The sequence below is a fragment of the Plecotus auritus genome, assembly GCF_963455305.1.
Source record: "Plecotus auritus genome assembly, chromosome: 13".
Lineage (NCBI taxonomy): Eukaryota > Metazoa > Chordata > Mammalia > Chiroptera > Vespertilionidae > Plecotus > Plecotus auritus.
The window spans coordinates 27,293,058-27,315,208 of NC_137779.1; the positions used below are offsets into that span (position 1 = coordinate 27,293,058).

The 22,151-nt window shown below is 53.6% G+C and overlaps 1 protein-coding gene across 1 annotated transcript; it reads right to left on the minus strand.

Annotated features, from left to right (window-relative positions):
• Positions 1-1,364: 1,364 nt before the first annotated feature.
• On the minus strand, positions 1,365-17,982 carry NIPSNAP1 (nipsnap homolog 1). The gene is made up of 10 exons (XM_080650004.1): positions 17,853-17,982; positions 10,730-10,857; positions 10,495-10,540; positions 10,149-10,243; positions 5,298-5,368; positions 4,998-5,138; positions 4,661-4,692; positions 4,222-4,316; positions 4,053-4,136; positions 1,365-1,679 (listed from the first exon to the last, which is right to left on the minus strand). Exons 1-10 carry the CDS (start codon positions 17,939-17,941, stop codon positions 1,615-1,617), a joined length of 846 nt encoding a protein of 281 aa, XP_080506130.1. The 5' UTR covers positions 17,942-17,982; the 3' UTR covers positions 1,365-1,614.
• Between the last annotated feature and the right edge of the window lie 4,169 nt (positions 17,983-22,151).

Below are 22,151 nucleotides of genomic sequence, written 5' to 3' on the forward strand. Positions count from 1 at the left end.
TATATGTTTCTTAAAGGTCCAAATGTAATAAATAAAAGGAAAAAGAAAAAAAAAAAAAAAAAAAAAAAAAAAAGTGTGTGTGAAGATTTGGACCCCTGTGAATTTGCCTCCATAACCTGGGTTCTTAACCATCATATTCACCCTAACATCCCACACTATTGAGGGGAGCAAGCCAGGGAGGGCAGTAACCCCATCTTACACGTTGTTTTTCCCACAGGTGCATCAGCAGTTTCCTATTTTAGGCCCGATCTGCCCAGGCAGTTGCAGTCCTAATGCATCGTTTTACAACTTCAAGTGTTTCTACCCCTGGTAGGAATTGCATGGGCAGGTTCAGGACTTTGGTATAAAACCTTACCTGGAGGTAGAAACATGGATGTCCTGAATCCCTAGTGACACTTCCTTCTGCCATGAGGGCGGCCCTCTGTGAGAGTAGCTCAAGGAAGCACAGTACCGTACCCTGAAAATCAGCAGTTGGACCTGGGAAGCTGGCCCTTCCTGGGGCACCAACCAGAGTTCCTCGCAGATGATGGTAAGACACCATGGTTTATAGTAAACATTTAATTGGTTCCATCAGCAATTCCAGCACAAGGGAGGCAGAATCAACCTACCCAGAGGTTCATGAGGTGTGGAGGTCACTACCCAGTGGTCCGGAAGAATGAGAGGGCGATCAGATGCGGTTGGAGAAAAAGGATGCCGGGTGAGGAAAAGCACAGAACCTGGCCCGGTATCTGCCTACAGGAAGGGAAGGGGAGGGCAGGAGACTCCCTGCACAGACGGACTGCAACTACACTTTCAAGTTTTCAACCTCATTGTGTAGAGGTTAAGCGATGAGCCTCTTTCCAGCTGTCCTGCATTAGGCAACCCTCCCAAGTGGTCTTGTCACCTCTGTGCTATTTCCCGCATTCTGTATTCCAAGTTCTGCAGTTCAAACCCAGGTTCTGAATTCTAAGTTCTACCTTCTGGGTTCCTGGTTCTTGTTCTGTTCCATTCTGTTTCCTGCCGCCAGATCCTTTCCAGCCCCATTTCCCCAGCCTTTCTGGGTTAATTAGGTGGACCTCCTGCTGACTTTGCTAACTTGGAGGATTTTCCTTTACTTCTTGCAATTCTAGGCAGTTCTAGGCTTTTCCCCAGCAGGAGGGACGTGGTTCAGACTGTCCAGCAAGTGGATGGCCAGTGGAGACCAGGGAATTTCCCCGAGAGCCTGGTCTGCTTTGACCTCTTCCCTTCCCACCCCACCTCTAACCACTAGACACACTACCTTTTGTGTAACTAAAGCTAAACTGTTGTTTTCCATGGTGCTACTTGGGGACTGGTGGCCTCGAGATGAGGAATTTTAGGGGAGGGAGGGAATATAAGAAGACATAAAAGGTTGTGTTCTTCATTCAAAGAAATTAAAAACTGCTTCCAGCACAGGGGAAGGCATGGGCAGGGCAGGCAGAGCTGCAAAGTCCTCCGAACTCTGTCATCCTCAGCTCCCCGTTGTCTGAGCTGAACACCAGCCCCCCGAGTCCTTCCAGATCAGAGAGAAAACCAAGACAGTGGGACTGGGAGCTCCTCTGTCCGTGGCTGCCCTAAGAGAAGGGCGGTGAGGCGGCGGCGGCAGCAGCAGCATCATCACTGGAGAGGCGAGATCTTCAAAGGGATCATGATCCGAGACTCCATGTGTCGCACCAGGGGGACTGCGGAGAGAGGCAGAGGTCACAGAGGTGAATGAGGCCAGCTCACCCAGGACACTGGCTATTGAAGGGGGAGAGTGCCTGGGATGCTGGGACAGGAAACGCCCCACTGTCCTTCTGGAATGGCCCAGGGAGAGCACCGGGTCTTTCAAACTGTGGGAGAATGGAGGACTTAGGTGGTGATGACATGCAACATGTAAACGTTTGTCATGATTATACATTTATTTTCCTGGGTTGGTGAAAACAAAAAAACAAACAAAAGAACTACCCTAGTAAAAAGTGATTTCAGCCCTAACCGGTTTGGCTCAGTGGATAGAGCATTGGCCTGTGGACTGAAGGGTCCCAGGTTCGATTCCAGTCAAGGGCATGTACCTTGGTTGCGGGCACATCCCCAGTAGGGGGCATGCAGGAGGCAGCTGATCGATGTCTCTCTCTCATCGATGTTTCTAACTCTCTATCCCTCTCTCTTCCTCTCTGTAAAAAATCAATAAAATGTATTTAAAAAAGAAAAAGTGATTTCACAGATACTATTGCCTGGTAAAGAACAAAGTAGGGGGATTTAAGGAAAAATACCCAGAAAATAACTGTAGCAGTAGCAGACCAGTAGGACAAAAGCTGTGAGGCGGTCCTCAAGTGCCTGAGGGCTGAGAAACGGATTTAGTGCAGCCGTCTCACTTTCCTGTCTCCCTCTGGGGACAGTAGCAGGTTAACCCAGAGCAGGTCAACCTAAAGTCAGACTCCTTCCTCCGGCTCAGAGCTATTCAAACTTGGCTAATAGTGTGGTGAAGGTCTGGGGTAGGGGACAGGGTGGACCAGAAGGGGTCGATGGAGAACAAACAATAAAGATTTAACGAATAACAAACTTTGCTTCACATACAAATTACCCCGAGTTCTTGTGAAAGCTCAGGGTTTGGTTGGGTGGGTGGGGGAGGGGTTGGCAGCCAGCACTTCTAAAGGTTCCGGGGTGGGGGGGGCGGGGTGGAGACTGATACTGCTGCCCGCTGGGACCACGCTTGGACGAGGGAGGCTCCTGCTAACGCCTTCAGGAGATGCATTCTCCCCACCCCCGTTGCTTTAAGTGTGGGAGCCCAAGTGGAAGCTCCTCAAGGGCAGGGACAGGCTCCTCTTCATTCTGGGGTCTCCTGCCCCCTCCCCCCACCCCGGCCACACGCCCACCACAGTCCCTGGCACACAGCGAGGGCTCAGCCCATCAACACCTACTGGCTCCAGGTGGTTCTAGGAGGCCCAGCGAAGGGACAGCTAACTCACTAGGACAGTGGTCGGCAAACTGCGGCTCGCGAGCCACATGCGGCTCTTTGGCCCCTTGGGTGTGGCTCTTCCACAAAATACCACGGCCTGGGCGAGTCTATTTTATTTTATTTTTTAAAATATATTTTATTGATTTTTTACAGAGAGGAAGGGAAAGGGATAGTTAGAAACATCGATGAGAGAGAAACATCGATCAGCTGCCTCCTGCACACCCCCAACTGGGGATGTGCCCGCAACCAAGGTACATGCCCTTGACTGGAATCGAACCTGGGACCCTTCAGTCTGCAGGCCGACGCTCTATCCACTGAGCCAAACCGGTTAGGGCTGGGCGAGTCTATTCTGAAGAAGTGGCGTTAGAAGAAGTTTAAATTTAAAAAATTTGGCTCTCCAGCCCTAACCGGTTTGGCTCAGTGGATAGAGCGTCGGCCTGCGGACTCAAGGGTTCCAGGTTCGATTCCAGTCAAGGGCATGTACCTTGGTTGCGGGCACATCCCCAGTAGGAGGTGTGCAGGAGGCAGCTGATCGATGTTTCTCTCTCATCGATGTTTCTAACTCTCTATCCCTCTCCCTTCCTCTCTGTAAAAAATCAATAAAATATATTTTAAAAAAAAATTTGGCTCTCCAAAGAAATTTCCATCGTTGTCCTGTTGATATTTGGCTCTGTTGACTAAGGAGTTTGCCGACCACTGCACCAGGAGATATTCGCTGTGTGCTTCCTCTGTGCCAAAATCTCTTTATCGATTGGCTTCTGGAACCCTCCCTCAAGCCCTCCAAGGCAGGCACTGTCACCACGGCCATTTTCCAGACGAGGAAACAGCCTTAGGGAGGTGGAGAACCGCGCCCGAGGTCACAGGGCACACTGAACCCACTCCTCAGAGGCAGGGACCTCCGGTTGCTATGGCATCCCCTAGAGCACTCACGTAGGCCTGCCTGGACTATGTGCAGTGAGCCACCAGGATGGAACCCCAATAACTCATGGTCTTCAAAGCAAGCGCCACATCACTGGAGGTAGCCAAGGGAGGCTAGATGCCATCCTCAAACAGGGCTGCTCGCAGATGACCTCCAAGGACCCTCGTGCCTCCCCCCACCCCCCACGAAGGGACTCACCTGTGTAGTAGACATTTTCGTCCCAACCCCTCTTCCTCCAAGCTGCATTTCTGGTCTCTTCCCGCGACTGCAGGTCTTTGTAGGCTGTGGGAAGGAAAGGCATTGCCTCATTCCTTGGGCACACAGGACTGGCTGTCCCCGCACTGCCCCTGGGGGGGCCCCAGCCTACCCCAGAGATGGTGCACCACGTAGAGCTCTCCTATCTGTGAGAAGAAGCCGCCCACCGCCTCCTGGTTCTCTTGTCGGTACTTGATGGCCCGAGCCCTGCACGGCAGAGGAGTGTTGGGGAGGCGCCAGGGCCGGTACAAAGGGCCCCCTAAGGTGTCTCTAGGCTGATTTCTCTGCTCCACCTTAAGGGAGAAGCTGGAGGCGCCCAGCTCTCGAGATGATCGGGAATGGGGTGACGGAAGTGAGCTGCGGGCTGGGTGATTCCAGGGGATCCTCTAGAAGATGCTCACCTCCTGGTTGCATCCCCCCACTGGATCCACGAGGGGCAGCGGTTGCAGGGTTCCCTGCCATTTGGCCCCGGGAAAGGTGGTACCCCAGGGGCCTTGGCAGGGCAGGTGGGCAGGGTCTCCCCAACCCGAGCCCCCGGCACTGCCACTCACCAGTTGTTCCCCCACTCGATCATGGTTCCTGGCTGAAAGAGAACCAGGAGAGAATCGAATGAGCCCTCACCTTGGATTCCAGCATCACAGCTGGGTGAAGACCGGAAACTGTCAGGTCTCCCCAGCTCCAGGGGTCACGTGGCCTCATTCAGGGGCCCTGGCTCGCACCTGGGTGTGCAGGTGCGCACAGGTGCATACCCACCTCCGTGCTGGGCCCAGAGGGAGGGAGAGGCCAGAACCCCCATCTAAGTGCTTGGGCACCCACTTCGGGGCCCCTTCCAGCTGCACTACAGCAGGGAAAGCGGGAGCAGGCGGGGGTCGGGCGGGAGGAAGGCACCTTGAGCTTGTATGTCCTCAGCTCATAGATGTTGGGACCTGCTCGGGGCTGCGGCTCATTCCAGAAGCTGAACTCCAGAAGCATCTGGTTTCTCCTGGACAGCAGCATCTGGCTCCGCTCCTTCCGGAACTCCAGGTACTCCTGCGGGCGCGGCGGTCAGGGCAGGACAGCCGGGGAGCACGACTCCCCCACCCCACACCCACCCCGCAGCGGGGCCCACGGGGTGGCGGTGGCAGCCCCCAGCGCAGGCTGGGCCGGAACCAATACGCGGAGAGGTTTGCCGAGCGGACACCAACGCACCTTGTTGTTTTTGAGCTTGTTCATGCAGTCCATGAGGGCGGGGTAGCCGCCGGAGAAGCGCCACAGGTGCACTGTTGTGGGGTGATGAGAGGTTCGGGTCAGGGGGCCCCTGGGCCCCTGGCCTGCTTATCCCCTAATTGGCTAAGCATGTATGTAGGGGGGTGGCCTCCAGTCTGGTTCTCTGTAGCACCAGGACCCTTTGCCTTGTGGGGGGGGGGGGGCGGGGGGGGGGGAGAAAAGAGGGGCAGTGCTGGGCAGGGCATGACCCCAGACACAAGCCCAGAAGACCTAGGTTGGAGCCCCAGCTCTGCCAGGTGGCCTTTGACCCCTCCAGGCTTCAATGTCCTCATCTTTCTTTTTTTTTTTTAAATTTTAATATCTTTTTATTGATTTCAGAGAGGAAGGGAGAGGAAAGAGAGATAGAAACATCAATGATCAGAGGGAATCATTGATCGGCTGCCTCCTGCACGCCCCCCACTGAGGACCGAGCCCGCAACCCGGGCATGTGCCCTTGACCGGAATCGAACCCGGGACCCTTCAGTCCGCAGACCAGCGCTCTATCCACTGAGCCAAACCGGCTAGGGCAATGTCCTCATCTTAAAAACGACAATAAGGCCCCCCCCACAAAGGTCCTTCAACCGCAACGAGAGAACCAGATGTGAATGTGTACCCACGGCGCAGGGCACCCGGAAAGCCAGGCTGCGAGGCACAGTAGGAGGGGGTGGGCCTGATGGGCTGAGACGGCACACTCCAAGACGGGGAATTTAAAAAAATAAACGGAGGAACAGGACAGCACGTAAGGTATGCCACCACATGTCTGGGGTGGAGGGACCTCTCCAGGGACACTGGTCTATGCACCGTCTCCCATGGGACGGCCCTGGGGCCGAGACCTGAGGCCTGGGGACCGCAGGCAGGAAGGAGGCTGACTCTGCACTGAAAGCTCTTGTCCCATTTGAAGTTTTCACTATGGCCTCTGGACTGGGTTCAATGTCCCCCACCCCCCGTTCACGCCTGCCCAGGACCTCAGAAGGTGACTTTATTTGGGAATATAAGCTCCTTGTAGGTATAATTAAGCTAATATTAGGTCATACTGGGTTGGCCTCAAATTCAATGACTGGTGTCCTTATAAGGGGGAGATCTGGACACGCACAGAGAAAGGATACCAAGTGAAGGGAGAGGCACGGGGAGAATGCTGTGTGGCTAAGGAGGCAGAGACGGGAGCGATGCCTCTACAAGCCAAGGAACGCCAAGAATTTCCAGCAACCACCAGAAGCTGCAAAAGGCGAGAAAAGATGCCCCCCTGCCCCCCTCGTCTTTGGAAGGAGCGTGGCACTGCCCACACCTTGATTTCAAACCTCTGGGCTCCAGACCTCTGTTGTTTTACGCCGCCTAGTGTTGGAACTTTGTCACGGCAGCCCTAGGAGACGAATACATCTTGAAATGCTCAAGAACCCTTAACTGTGGAAGCAGAGAACGGGAACAGTCTTCCCATCCCCTGGGAGAATGGCTGGGACACAGGAGGAAAGCTCCCCATAGAGCCATCGGACAGGCTCCGCTGAGGGCAGCTGGCTAACCAGCTTCCAAAATGCGGGTCCCCATCCCCAGCCTGCCCCTCACCTGCCTTTGGACTCCACCTGTGCCTCGACTGTTCCATCTGCCAAACTGTCTGACCCTATGGTTTGTTTAAAGGCCCTTCCCCAGGGGACACGGCGAAAGTACTGTATGGATGGAAGGCTACCAAGACCAGGGATGCTGACCTGGGGAAGAGGAATGATGTTAATACGGGGGGGGGGGGGGGGGGGGGTCGGGGCGGGGGGTGGACTCCCAACAGGAAGAAGTTACAGCAGGGCATTCTAGATTCACGAGAAGAAATAAATGTCTAACCATGAAAGTGGTCTTCTAGAACAGTGGTTCTCAACCTTTCTAATGCCGCGACCCTTTAATACAGTTCCTCATGTTGTGGTGACCCCCAACCGTAAAATTATTTTCGTTGCTACTTCATGACTGTAATTTTGCTACTGTTATGAATCGTCATGTAAATATCTGTGTTTTCTATGGTCTTAGGCGACCCTGTCGCGACCCACAGGTTGAGAACCGCTGCTGTAGAGCCCAAGACCATCGGAAAACACAGATATTTACATGACGATTCATTAACAGTAGCAAAATTACAGTTATGAAGTAGCAACGAAAATAATTTTAGGGTTGGGGGTCACCACAACATGTGGAACTGTATTAAAGGGTCACGGCATTAGAAAGGTTGAGAACCACTGTTCTAGAAGAAGGATGGGTGGTTCTCAGAATTTCGTTAAAATGTAGATTCCCAGAGGGTCTGCTCCCCAGCTGATTCTGCACAGGAGAAACACTTCAAGATACACAAAATGTAGGACGTGCTTTAAAAACTCAGAATCCCACGGCTCAGCATTCATTTCCCAACTAGCAGACACTTCAGAGAATCCAAAGGCTGCTGCTGGAGCTGAGGAAGTTGTCCCTAAAATGGGAAATCTGTAGGGGCTGGAACTGAAGACAGTTTGCTTTTTTCTTATCCACCTTTTGAAGGATCGATGACTATGACTGAAATAGAATAAATGATAAGAGAATTTATCTGGCCCTAACTGGTTTGGCTCAGTGGATAGAGCATCGGCCTGCAGACTGAAGGGTCCTGGGTTCGATTCCGGTCAAGGGCATATGCCCGGGTTGTGGGCTTGATCTCCAGTGTGGGGCATGCAGGAGGCAGCCCATCAATGATTCTCTCTCATCATTGATGTTTCTCTCTCTCTCTCTCTCTCTCCCTCTCCTTCCTCTCTGAAATCAATAAATATACATTAAAAAAAAAAGAGAGAGAGAGAGAGAATTTATCTGCATAGCACAGACTTTTTAAAAAGACACCATTGTCACTCAGCCAGCGGGGCTCAGTGAGCATCAACCTATGAACCTGGAGGTCACGGCTGCCCAGGTTGCAGGCTTGATCCCCGTGTGGGGCGTGCAGGAGGCAGCCAGTCAATGATTCTCTCTCATCATGGATGTTTCTATCTCTCTCTCCCTTCCTTTCTGAAATCAATAATAATAATAATAATAATAATAATAATAAAACCCACAATTATCAGGACTATGGAAGAATGAGATAAGCTGGCTTAAAAGGTAGTGAGCTCCCCATTGCTGGGAGAGTTCAAGGGAAGCGTAGAGAACCTTCTATCAGGGCAGCTCCAGAGGCGCTCCCTGTGCTATGTAGCGTCTAAATCAACCCCGTACAAAAGGATTTTCTCCTGCGATGCAAATGTTCTATAGCCGTGCTGTCCGACTCGGTAGCCACGAGTCACCTGTGGCTTGAAATGTGGCTTGTGTGACTGAGGACTGAATTTCTCATTTCATTTCATTTCACCTAATTTTACCATCAATAGCTACATGTGGTTAGTGGCTACCTTCCCGGACAGTATAGATCTCAAGGCCAAAGCCCCTTGGAGTGGCTGAGCTGCTGTGAGTCAACCAAATCCATGGGTGGCCCCTACCACCTGTGCCAACTGAGGTGGGTGAATAGGGGTGGGATGGGGCATGCTGGGGGGTAAGGAACCAGCTCAGACAAGAGACCCTGTTTGTTCCACAAATATGTGCCACACACTGGGGATTCAGTGATGAAGACAGACAGACAGGGGCCCCGCCTTCCCAGGACTCACCATCGACAAGGGGAGACAGACAAGTACACCACAGGGTGCACCATCAGGGCAGAGAAGAGGCAAGTCTTAGGTGCTGGGGATCCAGGGGAGAGGCCTGGCCCAGCTTGGGTGGAAGGAATCAGGGAGGCCTCCAGGAGGAGGTGATGTCTATCTCAAAATAAAAGACGCGCAGAGGCGTAAACCAGGGAAAGTGGGCAAGAAGAACAGTGTGGAACTAGAGGGTCACAGGGAGCAAGGAGGATGCGGAGAGACGAGGACACAGGCTGAGCAGGAAGGACTGCAAAGCCTCATGGGCCACCCCAAGGGCAGAGAGGAGCCACCACAGGTGTCTGAGCCGGGGAGTGAGTCGATGAGGATTGTATTTACAAAGACCACTCTGGCCCAGCCGGTGTGGCTCAGTGGTTGAACATCGACGTATGAACCAGGACAGTGGTCGGCAAACTCATTAGTCAACAGAGCTAAATATCAACAGTACAACGACTGAAATTTCTTTCGAGAGCCAAATTTTTTAAACTTAAACTTCTTCTAACGCCACTTCTTCAAAATAGACTCCCCTAGGCCGTGGTATTTTGTGGAAGAGCCACACTCAAGGGGCCAAAGAGCCGCATGTGGCTCGCGAGCCACAGTTTGCCGACCATGGAACCAGGAGATCATGGTTTGATTCCTGGTCAGGGCACATGCCCGGGTTGCTGGCTCGATCCCCAGCAGGGTGTGTACAGGAGGCAGCCAATCAATGATTCTCTCTCATCACTGCTGATTCTATCTCCCTCTCCCTCTCCCTTTCTCTCTGAAATCAATAACAATATATTTTAAAAAAGGAAGGAGAAAGGCCCTAACCGGTTTGGCTCGGTGGATAGAGCGTCAGCCTGCGGACTGAAGGGTCCCGGGTTCGATTCCGGTCGAGGGCATGTACCTTGGTTGCGGGCACATCCCCAGTGGGAGGTGTGCAGGAGGCGGCTGATCGATGTTTCTCTCTCATCGATGTTTCTAGCTCTCTCTCCCTCTCCCTTCCTCTCTGTAAAATATCAATAAAATATATTTTTTTAAAAAAAAGAAGAAGGAGAAAGAAAGAAATAAGCCCATCCGTGTGCTGCTGTAGAGGGAGTGGAGGGCAGGCAGGTGTAAGAGGTGCTGGGGGCCTGGGTGGGCGGGAGCGGTGCTGGAAAGGGGGGCACCTCACCTGCCTGGTCCTGCTCCCCATACCACGTGTTCCAGTTGCCCACGAGCGAGCAGGGGTAGTCCTCATCCAGGTGCAGCTTGGGCAGCACGGCCTCCCTGTGGGAGGGGCACAGAGATGGGGGAGGGCTCACACCAGCCACGTCGCACCCTGAGGTAAGGGATTCCACTCAGGCCCTCGGGGCTGGGTGTCAGCCTCCCCATCTCTAAGATGCAGATGCCGGACAAGACATCCTGAGGACCTGCGGCTCCGAAATGTACATCCCTGGGTTTCTGTAAGGAGAATGGGGCTGGGATATGGTCCCCACCCCAACAGGCACTGGAACAGGCGGATGGAGGAAGATGCTCACGTCAGGCTGTTGTAGGCATCCAGACACTCGGGCTTCACATTGTGAACTGCGAGAGAGAACAGAGAGTGGGAGGTGAAGCAGGGTGTGTGTGTGTGTGTGTGTGTGTCCGCGGGGAGCCCCACGGGGCCAGGGCTCCCGGGACAGCTCAGGATCTCCCAGCCCCTCATCCCCCAGCTGAAGCCCTGTGTAGAGGGGCGGGCTGGCGGGCAGGCTGGCGGGCACAGCAGCCACTCACACTGGATTTTGTAGAGGTTGCTGGTCTCCTTCTTGGATAGGAGGGTGGAGTGAGCGTCCTTCCGGGGATCCACCTTATGCACAAAGAGTGAGCGGAACCAGCTGCCTTCATTGTCCTTGGAATAGAAGCTGCGGGACAAAGGAGTTCAGAAGGACGTGCGGATATGGGGAGCCTCAGCCCTTCCACAGGCTCAGATGCCCCACTCCCCTAGGCTGGTGACCCACATTCTGGGAACGGGGCCACGGAATCCCATGGCAGCTCCAGAATGTAACATGTCGTTGGAGCCAGCTGAGCAGACCTGGTCCCTTCTGTAGGGTTCCTGGCACCCAGTTTGCTTCCTGAATCTTTGACGGGCCTCAAGAGGCCCAGAGAGGCAGCCCCACCTCCCATCTCTCTCTCCAGCCTCCCTGCCTCCTCTTCAACCCGTTCCAAGGGGTTCTCCACGGGGGCCACACGCCTGCAGCCCCTTTCCCGGAGGCATACCAAACCCAAACACACCTACTGCATATCCAAAGTCCTAACAGCCCAGCCTATACTGTCAGCCTCCCCCCAAGTGGACCCCTCTCCCGGATGCTCCACCCTGAACACACCAGGCTCTCTCCCTCCGCGCTTTCTTTGGAAGTTCTGTCCCCTCTGACGAGAACGCTGCACTCCCCATCCTTCCCAGCGCTCACACTACACCTGGCCTGCGCCCCCGCTTCCAGCCCCTACAAATGGGTGGCCAGAGATGAATAAGCTTTGTCCCTGTGGAGGTCCCAGTTGCTGGAAGCAACGAGCCTTGGAACACAATGACAGCTGGAGGTCTCTGGCAGAGCCCAGGAGCGTGAGCCTGAACTTAGCCTCTGGCAATCTGGGTGGGCTCTCCAGAGGAGGTGATCTGGCCAGTCTCCAAATCTCCAGGGTAGAAAGCATAGCAAAGCAAGATTCATTCATCCAGCCAACACTTAATTGACAAATATCTGCCTTGTGTACCTCCTTAGGGTGCTATGAGAATGAACGAACGAACGAATACTGTGCCTTGTTCAGAGTACAGGGACCTGTTACCAGGTCCTGCCAGACCATAACTGCATTCCCCACACAGTCCCAGCAGCTTCTGGCCAGGCCTGGAAAGCAAATCTCCCACTGAATGATTTCCGGCAGTGGGAACCCCGTCAGCAAGTCCTCCCCTTTTTCGAGCCTTTTCTGTGGTTAGAATGTCTTGTGAATTCAACGCATTACATCACCGCCCCCCCCCCCCGCCCCCCAAAAAAATATGGAGCAGCCACGGGGACAGATGAAATTTAAAAAGCATCTTAACCCTGGCTGGGTGACTCGGTTGGTTGGAGTGTTGTCCTGCACACCAAAAAGTTGCAGGTTTGATTTCCGGTCAGGGCACCTACCTAGGCTGTGGGTTCGATCCCCAGTCAGGGTGCATTACAGGAGGCAACTGGATTGGTGTGTCTCTCTCTCTCCCTTCCTCTCTCTCTAAAAACAAAACAAAACATGGTGTGTGTGGTGGGTTTTTTTTAAGTATCTTAAAATGGTGATACATTTGTATGAGCACAGAGAAAGGTAAGGATTATCCCAAACTGTTAATATTGATCACCTGGGAGAGGGGTGAGGGAGATGGTTAAAGTTTTCTTTATTCGTTATCCAACATAATAAAAGGCCAGTGACCATAACGGCGTAACGACCAGAACGACCGATCAACCAGCCGCTATGAGGTGCATTGAACACCTCTCGGTCCCTCCCCACAGCTCGCCGGCTCCGATTGCTGGATGGTGAACGGGGAACCACGGGGAACGGAACCACGGGGAGCCGGGGTGGGTGGCGGCGGGGCGGGACTGGGGACTGGGGAGCAGGCAGAAGATGGCCCTGATTGCAGGCTAGGCCTAGGGACCCTACCCGCACACGATTTCGTGCGCTGGGCCTCTAGTAATTCATAAAGCTAAAAAAATTGTTTTTTAAGTGTTTCTGGATTCATAGACCTTCTGTCCTTGTGCATATATTGGCTTCATTAACAAAACCCAAAAAGACAATTATCACCAGATGGGTGGTGCGGTCTATGAAAATTTTGGACCAGAATAAGGGAGTTTCGCTGTTGATAACATTGGCCGAGGACATCTGCCGCTGTGCCAGGGATCTGTGACCAACTTTTCAGTAACGTGATACCACTGACGCTGTGGAATGATGTTACAGTGTTGATACTCTCAGTGTCCCCATTCCCCACATGAGGAAAGAGAAGGTCAGGGAGTTGAAGGAACTTGCCCGAGGTCACATGGCAAGTCAGGGGCCAAACTCTCAGGCAGGGACCAAGCCAGGGCTCTTTCCTCGGGTCAGGGGCCGACCCGGAGAGCGCCAGGCAGATACCGCGAAGAACCAGGGGAGTTTCAACAAAGCCACTGGCAGAGCGGACGTGTCCCTGGAAGGGGCGGTGGCAGGGAGAAGATCAGCTCCTCCAGTTTGTCAACCAAGACCTTTGCTCCAAAACTGGGCTCCAAGTAACTGATTAACACCAGCACTGACGAAGATCAACAGCCAGGCGGCCACCTGGAGAAGAGCCCTGGAGTGGAAGGCAGGTCCTGGAGCCCTCCTGGGCTCCCACGTCTGCCCGACACCCTCCAATCTCTCCTGCCTACGGGCTTCCGTTTCTCCGTGTGTCTGAGGAGCGAAGATCTTTCCCACAGGTAAACCCCAGCAAGGGGCCTGGCCAGGATCCTAGGGCAGCGTCTGACCTGGAAGCCAGCATTCTCAGGCTCACATTTCCAAGTTCATTTTCTCAGTGAAATCACAACATTCTCTTGCCCTTGAACTCCTCTTGAGCTCTCTCACCTTTCTCTATTTTTCCGCAGCTCCTTCTAACACATATCTTTTTAAAAATATCTATATATATCAGCCGTGGGCAAACTATGGCCCACGGGGCCGAAAAAGCGGAGGGTTCTCTTGCTCTCCCCTCCGCTCCTTTACTTTGAATTTATATTAGTTCACACAAACACTCCATCCATGCTTTTGTTCCGGCCCTCCGGTCCAGTTTAAGAACCCATTGTGGCCCTCGAGTCAAAAAGTTTGCCCACCCCTGATATATATACATACACTGAGTGGCCAGATTATTATGATCTCTGAACGCATAATAACCTGGCCATTCAGTGTATATCCTATATAACAACAGGCTAATACACAAATTGTCCCCTCGACCAGGAGTTCGACCAGCAGGCAGGCTGGCCAACTGCCCATGTCCCTGCCCCTGGCCAGGCTGGCTGGATCCCACCCACGCACAAATTCATGCACCGGGCCTCTAATATATATATGTATACACACACACACACACACACACACACACACTGAGTGGCCAGATTATTATGCATTCAGAGATCATAATAATCTGGCCACTCAGTGTGTGTGTGTGTGTGTGTTTATGCGTTCAGAGATCATAATAATCTGGCCACTCAGTGTGTGTGTGTGTGTGTGTGTGTGTGTATATATATATATATATATATATATATATATATATATATATATTGATTGATTGATTTCAGAGAGCAAGAGAGAGGAGGAGAGGAGAGATAGAAACATCAATGATGAGAATCATTGATGGGCTGCCTCCTGCACGCCCCACACTGGGGATCGAGTCCACAACCCGGGCATGTGTCCTGACCAGGAATCGAACCTGTGATCTGGTTCATAGGTGGATGCTGAACCACTAAGCCATGCCGGCTGGGTTAACACATACCTTTTGTTTGTTTGTTTATTATGTGCCTTGTTTACTGATTCCCTGCTAGAAGCAGCACCATGAAGACAGGGATGCTGTCTGTCCTGCGAAGCCCTGCTCTCTCCCCAGAGCCCGGAACAGTGCTGGTCACGTGGCACATACTCAGTCCGTGATTGGGGAACAAAAGGAGAGGTCGGGCAGCTCAGACAGAGCTGCAGGGAAATGGTGAAAGGTGGAAGGCAAGAAAGGGTGGCCCTTCGCTTAGAGCAGTGGTCGGCAAACTCATTAGTCAACAGAGCCAAATATCAACAGGACAACGACTGAAATTTCTTTTGAGAGCCAAATTTTTTAAACTTAAACTTCTTCTAACGCCACTTCTTCAAAATAGACTCGCCCAGGCCGAAAACCGACTTCTGCGCATGGGCCACGAAGTTTCAATCGCACTGTACGTGCGCGCCCGCACGTGGTATTTTGTGGAAGAGCCACACTCAAGGGGCCCAAGAGCCGCATGTGGCTCGCGAGCCGCAGTTTGCCGACCACTGGCTTAGAGCATGGACACAGGGCTCAGGGGCCCTTTCTCTCCCCACCCCCAGCCGCAGAATTAGTGCTTTCAGAGCACAGATTCTGGACAAACGGGGGTTCTCATCCCAGCTCGGCTTCATCTCTCTGAGGCTCATATTCCTCATCTGGAAAACAGAGGCAAAAGGACAGGCCTTTCTGCCTGCAAAACAAAGGCTTGGGATTCCAGCTCTCATCCACTTTGCCAAGCTTTCCAGAGCCAATTCCCATTTGAATGTGATAACCACCGAGCCAGGATTCCCCATCCCAGTGGGTCTCAAATCCCCCGAGAAATTCTCAGGCCCCACCCCAGACCATTGCCACAGCCTCTCAGGGAATGGGCCTAGCGATCCGGGTTTTATTTTTTTAAATATATATTTTATTGATTTTTTACAGAGAGGAAGGGAGAGGGATAGAGAGTTAGAAACATCGATGAGAGAGAAACATCCATCAACTGCCTCCTGCACACCCCCTACTGGGGATGTGCCTGCAACCATGGTACATGCCCTTGACCGGAATCAAACCCGGGACCCTTCAGTCTGCAGGCCGACGCTCTATCCACTGAGCCAAACCGGTTAGGGCGTGATCCGGGTTTTAACAAGCCCACCGGGGATTCTGATGCACAGTCCAGTCTGAGAATCACTGCTCTACAGCAGTCCCAATTTTTTATTATTATTATTTTTATGTCATCTCGGGAAACCATCCCAGAAATGTCAAAGATTCTGTTATTGAAGCTCTACCAAGAATGCCTCTTAGGCCTAGAAAAAAACAATACAGCTTTGTCCAATTTGTGGGAAGGATCAGCCTTTTCCACAAAAACACCTCTCATATTTCCCCCTCAGCCCTGCTATCCTTTTCATATGACTACTAGAGGCCTGTTGCAGGAAGATTCCTGCAAGAATAGGGCTTTCTCGGGCCTATTCCTACATATGCAAATTAACCTCCATCTTTGTTGGGTTAATTTGCATACTCACTCTGATTGGCTGATGGGTGTAGAGGAGGGATGGTCAATTTGCATGTTTCTCTTTTATTAGTGTAGATGTCTCCTCTCCCCAAACACACTGGATGTCTTTCCACCCCCCGGGATACCTAGCGCAGTGCTTCTGGCATGAGAACAGCTCCATGTATGTCCCAGGTGAGAACTTTTCAGTAATGACACATTTGTACTCTTAATAGGTACCAATAGTCTGATGCTTCCCCCCCCACCCCAGGAAACGGCTCCAGAATGTTTTATTTATTTGCTAGGAAGCAGGGATCTATGCACATTCTGAAACACTCCTGTTTCAAGTGGGCCGACTCTAGAAAGGGCCCTATTTCTGCTTACTGTTCCAGAAGCAGGAAGACACACTAGACTAGAGCTAAAACCGAAGTTCTGTCAACAGGATCACTGGTACAGCAGTAACAACTGCTGTTTACTGAGCACTTACTATGTGCCAAGACCTAATCCTCACAATATGTTTTTGAGAAACACGAGGCTCTCATGCTCCTGTGTGGCCTCTGGATGTTTGCCACACAATCGGCTTCTACCACCCACGGATTCTGTAACTCAGTCTTTCATCTCTTCATCTGGCAATTAAGATGATCTCCCCAAAGCCCTTTCTGGCCTATTATGAGGGGCTCATGCAGAAACTGCCCCAGACATAGCCTTGAGCAAGGAGCAATACCTTCCATCCCCAGGGGCTAGCAGCCTCACATCACGGCCCTTTTAACCCTAACAACGCCATGAGATAAGTACTATCTTATCACTCCCATTTGACAGATGAGATATCTGAGATTTCATGAGGCCAAATGACTTGCCCAAGGTCACCCCACCAAGAAAGGCTGAAGGTAGCAGGCTCTTCCTATGCTATCAGCTTTCTCCCCCAAATATGGGGCAGTCCAGTGGGGGCACATGCCACTTCCTCTTTGCCAGCTGCCCCAAAGCCCCACTGCACAGCGCTCTGACATCTCAAGGCCCACGGCGGGCGAGGTCTAGGCGGGGGCAGTTGGGCAGGAAGGAACCCTGTCTCCTTTCCACAGGGCAGACGGGGGTCTTCACTTCTAACCAAATGTGCTAGAGCACACGCTGTCCTGAACCCTGGGCCAGGCAGGGGTTGGGAAAACAGAAAAACGAGGTGACGGTCTAGGAGGGGAGACAGGCAAGCGTGGACAGGGTGTAAGTGCAGAGATGGGGGAAGTACAGGGCGCTGGAGACGGAGGAAGGAGGGGAGGCCCAGGGCCAATCAGGGAGGCGCTGGCCCAGAGCAGGGCCCACACAAAAGCTCAGGCCGGGGGCATGGTCCAGCCAGCCGTCCTCTCCCAGGAGGCACTGGGTGTCAGGAGACCAGGGTCCAGGCCCAGTGCTGCCACGGAACAGCAGGGGGAGTGACCTTGGGCAATTCCCACCCATCCCCAGGCCTCCTTTGCCCCACCTGTACTGTTCAGGGTTGGGGAGCAAGGGGTCTGTGCAGCCGTGGCTCTTGGGGATCCTCCATTGCTCCCCTTATGGCTCTCTTTCCCCCCGCCCCCGCGCCCCCAGAATTCCAGAGGGAGACGTTGCCTCTCCCAGGAGCCCCCAATGAATGCTACCTCACAGTCACCGCAAAGGCCGGGGGCTGAGGCCACTCCTCCTGCCTCCGCTGCTCCAGGGCCCAGGACCGGCCCCTCCCATTCACCCCATCTTTCATCCCCTGCCCAGAGCCAGGCACCCCCTAGAACAAAGACCCTGCGCATACCATCTCCCCTATTCTTGCTCAGGGCTCTACCCCAGGCCTGGATTTTGCCCCCGCCTCCAACCCATAGATTCCAAGCCCGAGTCCCTGCGCATTCCCCACGCCCAGACCCTGGCCCCCGCCCTGCACCCCCGCGCACGCCGCCCCTCCCCGGCCCGGCTCTCACCGCGCCGCAGCCGCCACCTCCGCGCGGCGGGGCCCGGGGCCCCCCAGCAGCCGCGCCGCTGCAGAGATGCTGCACAGCCGCGGAGCCATGTTGGCGGAGAGCAGGTTGGAGGGAGACCCCGCCCCTGAACCCGGCGGCGGCCGAGCGTAAATAAGTCCCGCCTCCTCCGGGTACCCCGCCTCCTTCCGCCCCTTGCCGCCGTTTCTCCCCCCCCCCACCCCCCCAATTCCACTGTGGCTGGGTGGGAGGAAGTCGCGGTTCTTCTCCTCTGAACTCCTGCGCGCTGCTACGGACTTGCTCTGTGACCTTAAGAAAGCCCTTTCCCCACTCTGGCCTCAGTGTCCAGGTCAATAAAATGGGAGCGTTGAACAAGGAGATGAGGCATTCTTAGCTGGGCATTGACGGAGGAGCATCAGAGTAAGCCCCCAGAAACGGTGCGTTTTTCCGGGGATGAGGGGAGCCACAGGCAGTGCCTATCTCATTGTCAAAGACACAAACCCCTTAACAATGTAAGACTGGTGGAACAGGCTCAGGGCCGCACCATCTCTCCATCACCTCCTTTACTCGTCCCAGCCGCCTGTACCATCTCTTCCTGCGCCTCCTGGGGCCCCATACCCTCCTCCTGTCCCGTCCAGCTCATTTGCTCAGCCACAATCCCCCAGATCACAGACCTCAGCAGAAGCAGAGAGCCTGCAGACGCCACACGGGGGCCAGGGGCTTAGTGGCTTCCGGAGAGACATGGAAGCAAGCATGCATGCACACACCCCAGATGAGTGCCCACCGCAGGCAGGTGGCTCCTTGCTGCTGTGCTTGGAGTGGGGGAGTGGAGGGCAGGCATGCATGCACACCCCCCAGGTGAGTGCCCACCGCAGGCAGGTGGCTCCTTGCTGCTGTGCTTGGAGTGGGGGAGTGGAGGGCAGGCATGCATGCACACCCCCCAGGTGAGTGCCCACCGCAGGCAGGTGGCTCCTTGCTGCTGTGCTTGGAGTGGGGGAGTGGAGGGCAGGCATGCATGCACACCCCCAGGTGAGTACCCACCGCAGGCAGGTGGCTCCTTGCTGCTGTGCTTGGAGTCGGAGAGTGGAGGGCAGGCTCTAATTCTGTGGTTCCTTCAGCAAGTACTGAGTCTGCCTGGCTGGGGAACGTGTTAGCTCTGAGACACCAAAGGTGGGCAGAACAGTAAGGCCCCGCCCTCTTGGGACTTAAGGCCTGGTGGGGGAGGCAAAATCAAATCAGCACTGACTCTGAGCCCCTCCAGGGCAGGCAGGCACCTTCGGCCCCTCTCCCCTCACCCGCTCCTGCCCTGACACAAAATATTTACTGGGTAAGTGAGGAATGTAAACAAAAAAATTTTTGCCAATCGCAACCGAGGCTGTGCAGTATGGGGAGCTATGAGGAGGACTTATAATGGGGAAGAAGAGAAGAAAAGGGAGGTCCCATATAGACTTTGAGGGTCAGTGATGACTTCTATACGAAAGTGAGGCTCAAACTATGATTTTTCCCCCGTGTTTTCTAAAGTTGCTACAACGCACATGTAGTATATGTGTGATGTATTTAAAGAGGAAACTATATCATTATGATAAATGTAAAACCTGAATTGATTTCCATAAACAGCCCTGGCCGGTTTGGCCCAGTGGATGGAGCGTCAGCCTGCGGACGGAAGGGTCCCGGGTTCGATTCCAATCAAGGGCACATGCCTGGGTTGCAGGCTTGGTTCCTACTGCAGGAGGCAGCCAATCCATGATTCTCTCTCATCGTTGATGTTTCTCTCTCTCTCCCTCTCCCTTCCTCTCTGAAATCAATAAAAACATATTTAAAAAAATAAAATAAAGAAGAGCGGGGCGGGGGGTGTTAGACACAGCTGGGCGCAGTGGCTCCTTGGGGTGATCAGAGGACCCACAAGGGAGTAAGCTCCTCCTCCGTCAGTGTGATTGGGAGTTCCCAGTCACAGCCACTTCCGGGAAAGCCCAGGTGGGCATATGGAGGTGCAGCAAATAAGATGTCACTGGTGTCGTGTGATGGAGCCGTCCTTCCCTTAGGATCTGAGTGTGGCAGGCATGGGGAGGGGGACGTGACTGCCCCCTCATCTCACCTCACTCTGGGCCTAAGCCAGTGGTCGGCAAACTCATTAGTCAACAGAGCCAAATATCAACAGTACGACGATTGAAATTCCTTTGGAGAGCCACATTTTTTAAACTTAAACTTCTTCTAACGCCACTTCTTCAAAATAGACTCTCCCAGGCCGTGGTATCTTGTGGAAGAGCCACACTCACGGGGCCAAGGAGCCGCATGTGGCTCGCGAGCCGCAGTTTGCCGACCATGGGCCTAAGCCTTGAAGGATAAGTAGGGAGAGTTTGCCAGGAGCAGGGAGAACCTTAAGCCGAGCAAGCCATGTGTGCCCAGTACGCGGAAGGGCTGCCAAGAAGAAACGACTGTCCCGCACAATCCCACAGACTTCAAGGGTGGGGCCCCTTCCCACTCAGTACCAGGGGTGCTTTCCTGTCCCCCGTGCGGGCAGCCTGGATGACCTGTCACTGGATACGCCCACCGAGGCTGCATAGCGACGCGCTGGCCACGCGATCGAGGGCATCTGGAAGGCACGGGAAGCCGGGACCCTGGGGCAGGGAGACGCTGGCCCTCCTGGTCTCCATGGAGAGTCCTCAGCAAATTCTTGGTGTTTCTGGCTGCCTCTGCAGGGAAGAAGGAGGGAGGGCTGGTCTGCAGCCCCCTCACGCTGGTCTACTCTAGGCATTTCCAAAGAGGGTCTCCCCATCTTCCCCCAAGTCAGGCAGGGCATGCTCCCACCCCTGACCCAGAGGGATGTGGGAAATGGGCGTCTCTCGCCATGTCACGTGAACTGCTCACTTGGAATGCAGTTTTGAGAGCCTCACCCCTACCCCAGCTACAACGGTCAACTCATTCCAGTTTACCCAACAGTCTTTGTTTCATCACTGGAAGTGCCCCCCTCCCAGGAAACACCCCTGTTCCGGGGAAACCGGGAGGTTTGGTCATCCTAATTGTGGTCCTTTCCCTCTCCTCAGGACACACACCCCTTCCATCCCAGAATCTTCTCTTTGCTTAACTCACTCCATCCACCCTGCCTCGCAACGCCAGTTAACGGAGCAGCTGGTCTGAATGGGTTCTTGCCCCACGGACGATGCATTCTGGGCAGCAAACCAGAGAGATGTTGGGCAGTGATCCCACGAATAAGGAATCGGGCCATTTCCAATTACGGCGAAACAAATCACCCCCCATTGGAGCAGCTTGAAACAATAAACATTTATTAAATCCCACGGTTCCAAATGGGTCAGGGATTCAGAAGCGATGGGTTCGCCGGGCTGGTTGTGGCTCTGGGTCTCCTGCAATGTCGCAGTCAAGGTGCGTGCCTGGGCTGTGCAGGTCTGACTGAAGCTGTGGGACCAGCTTCCTAGGTAGGGTGCTCCCCCACCTGGTGAGTGAGTGCTGGCAAGCGAGTGGGCCAGACGCCTCAGCTCCTTGCCACCTGGGCGTCTCCGGGCGCTGCTGGGAGGTCTCCACCACCCAGCAGCTGGCTTCCCCCGACGTGAGGGACCCAACAGGAAACGAGGTGGAGACATCAAGCCCTTTTATAACCCGGCCGTGGGAGTCACGCTCCGTCATTTCTGCACATCCCACTGGTGAGACACGTCAGCCCTGCTCAGCGTGGGAAAAGGCTTTACAAGGGTGTGGATACTAACACTTGCCAGTCACAGACGCTGGCTACCACAATTAGGTTTTGCACCAGGCCCAACTTTTTTTTAAATTAAAAAAATTTATATTTTATTGATTTTTTTACAGAGAGTAAGGGAGAGGAAAGAGAGATAGAAACATCAATGACAGAGAAACATCGATCAGCTGCCTCCTGCACACCTCCTACTGGGGATGTGCCCGCAACCAAGGTACATGCCCTTGACCAGAATCGAACTTGGGACCCTTCAGTCCTCAGGCCGACACTCTATCCACTGAACCAAACCAGTCAGGGCTAGGCCCAAATTAAAATATATATATATATATATATATATATATATATATATATATATATATATATTTTTTTTTTTTTATTGATTTCAGAGAGGGAGAGGAAGAGAGAGATAGAAACATCAATGATGAGAGTGAATCATTGCTTGGCTGCCTCCTGCACGCCCCTACTGGGGATGTGCCCGCAACCAAGGTACATGCCCTTGACCAGAATCGAATCTGGGACCCTTCAGTCCGCAGGCCGACACTCTATCCACTGAGCCAAACCGGCTAGGGCAGCCCAATGATTAGGACTGGACTCAG

What these genes read in the sequence shown, in the direction of transcription:
- NIPSNAP1 (XM_080650004.1), bottom strand. Translation starts at nt 17,941, where the DNA reads ATGGCTCCGCGGCTGTGCAGCATCTCTGCAGCGGCGCGGCTGCTGGGG. An exon ending in CGTGGTGCACCATCTCTGGG is followed by an intron (nt 4,137 to 4,221) that starts GTAGGCTGGGGC and finishes TCCTTCCCACAG; the next exon opens with CCTACAAAGACCTGCAGTCG. An exon ending in CGAAAATGTCTACTACACAG is followed by an intron (nt 1,680 to 4,052) that starts GTGAGTCCCTTC and finishes CTCTCTCCGCAG; the next exon opens with TCCCCCTGGTGCGACACATG.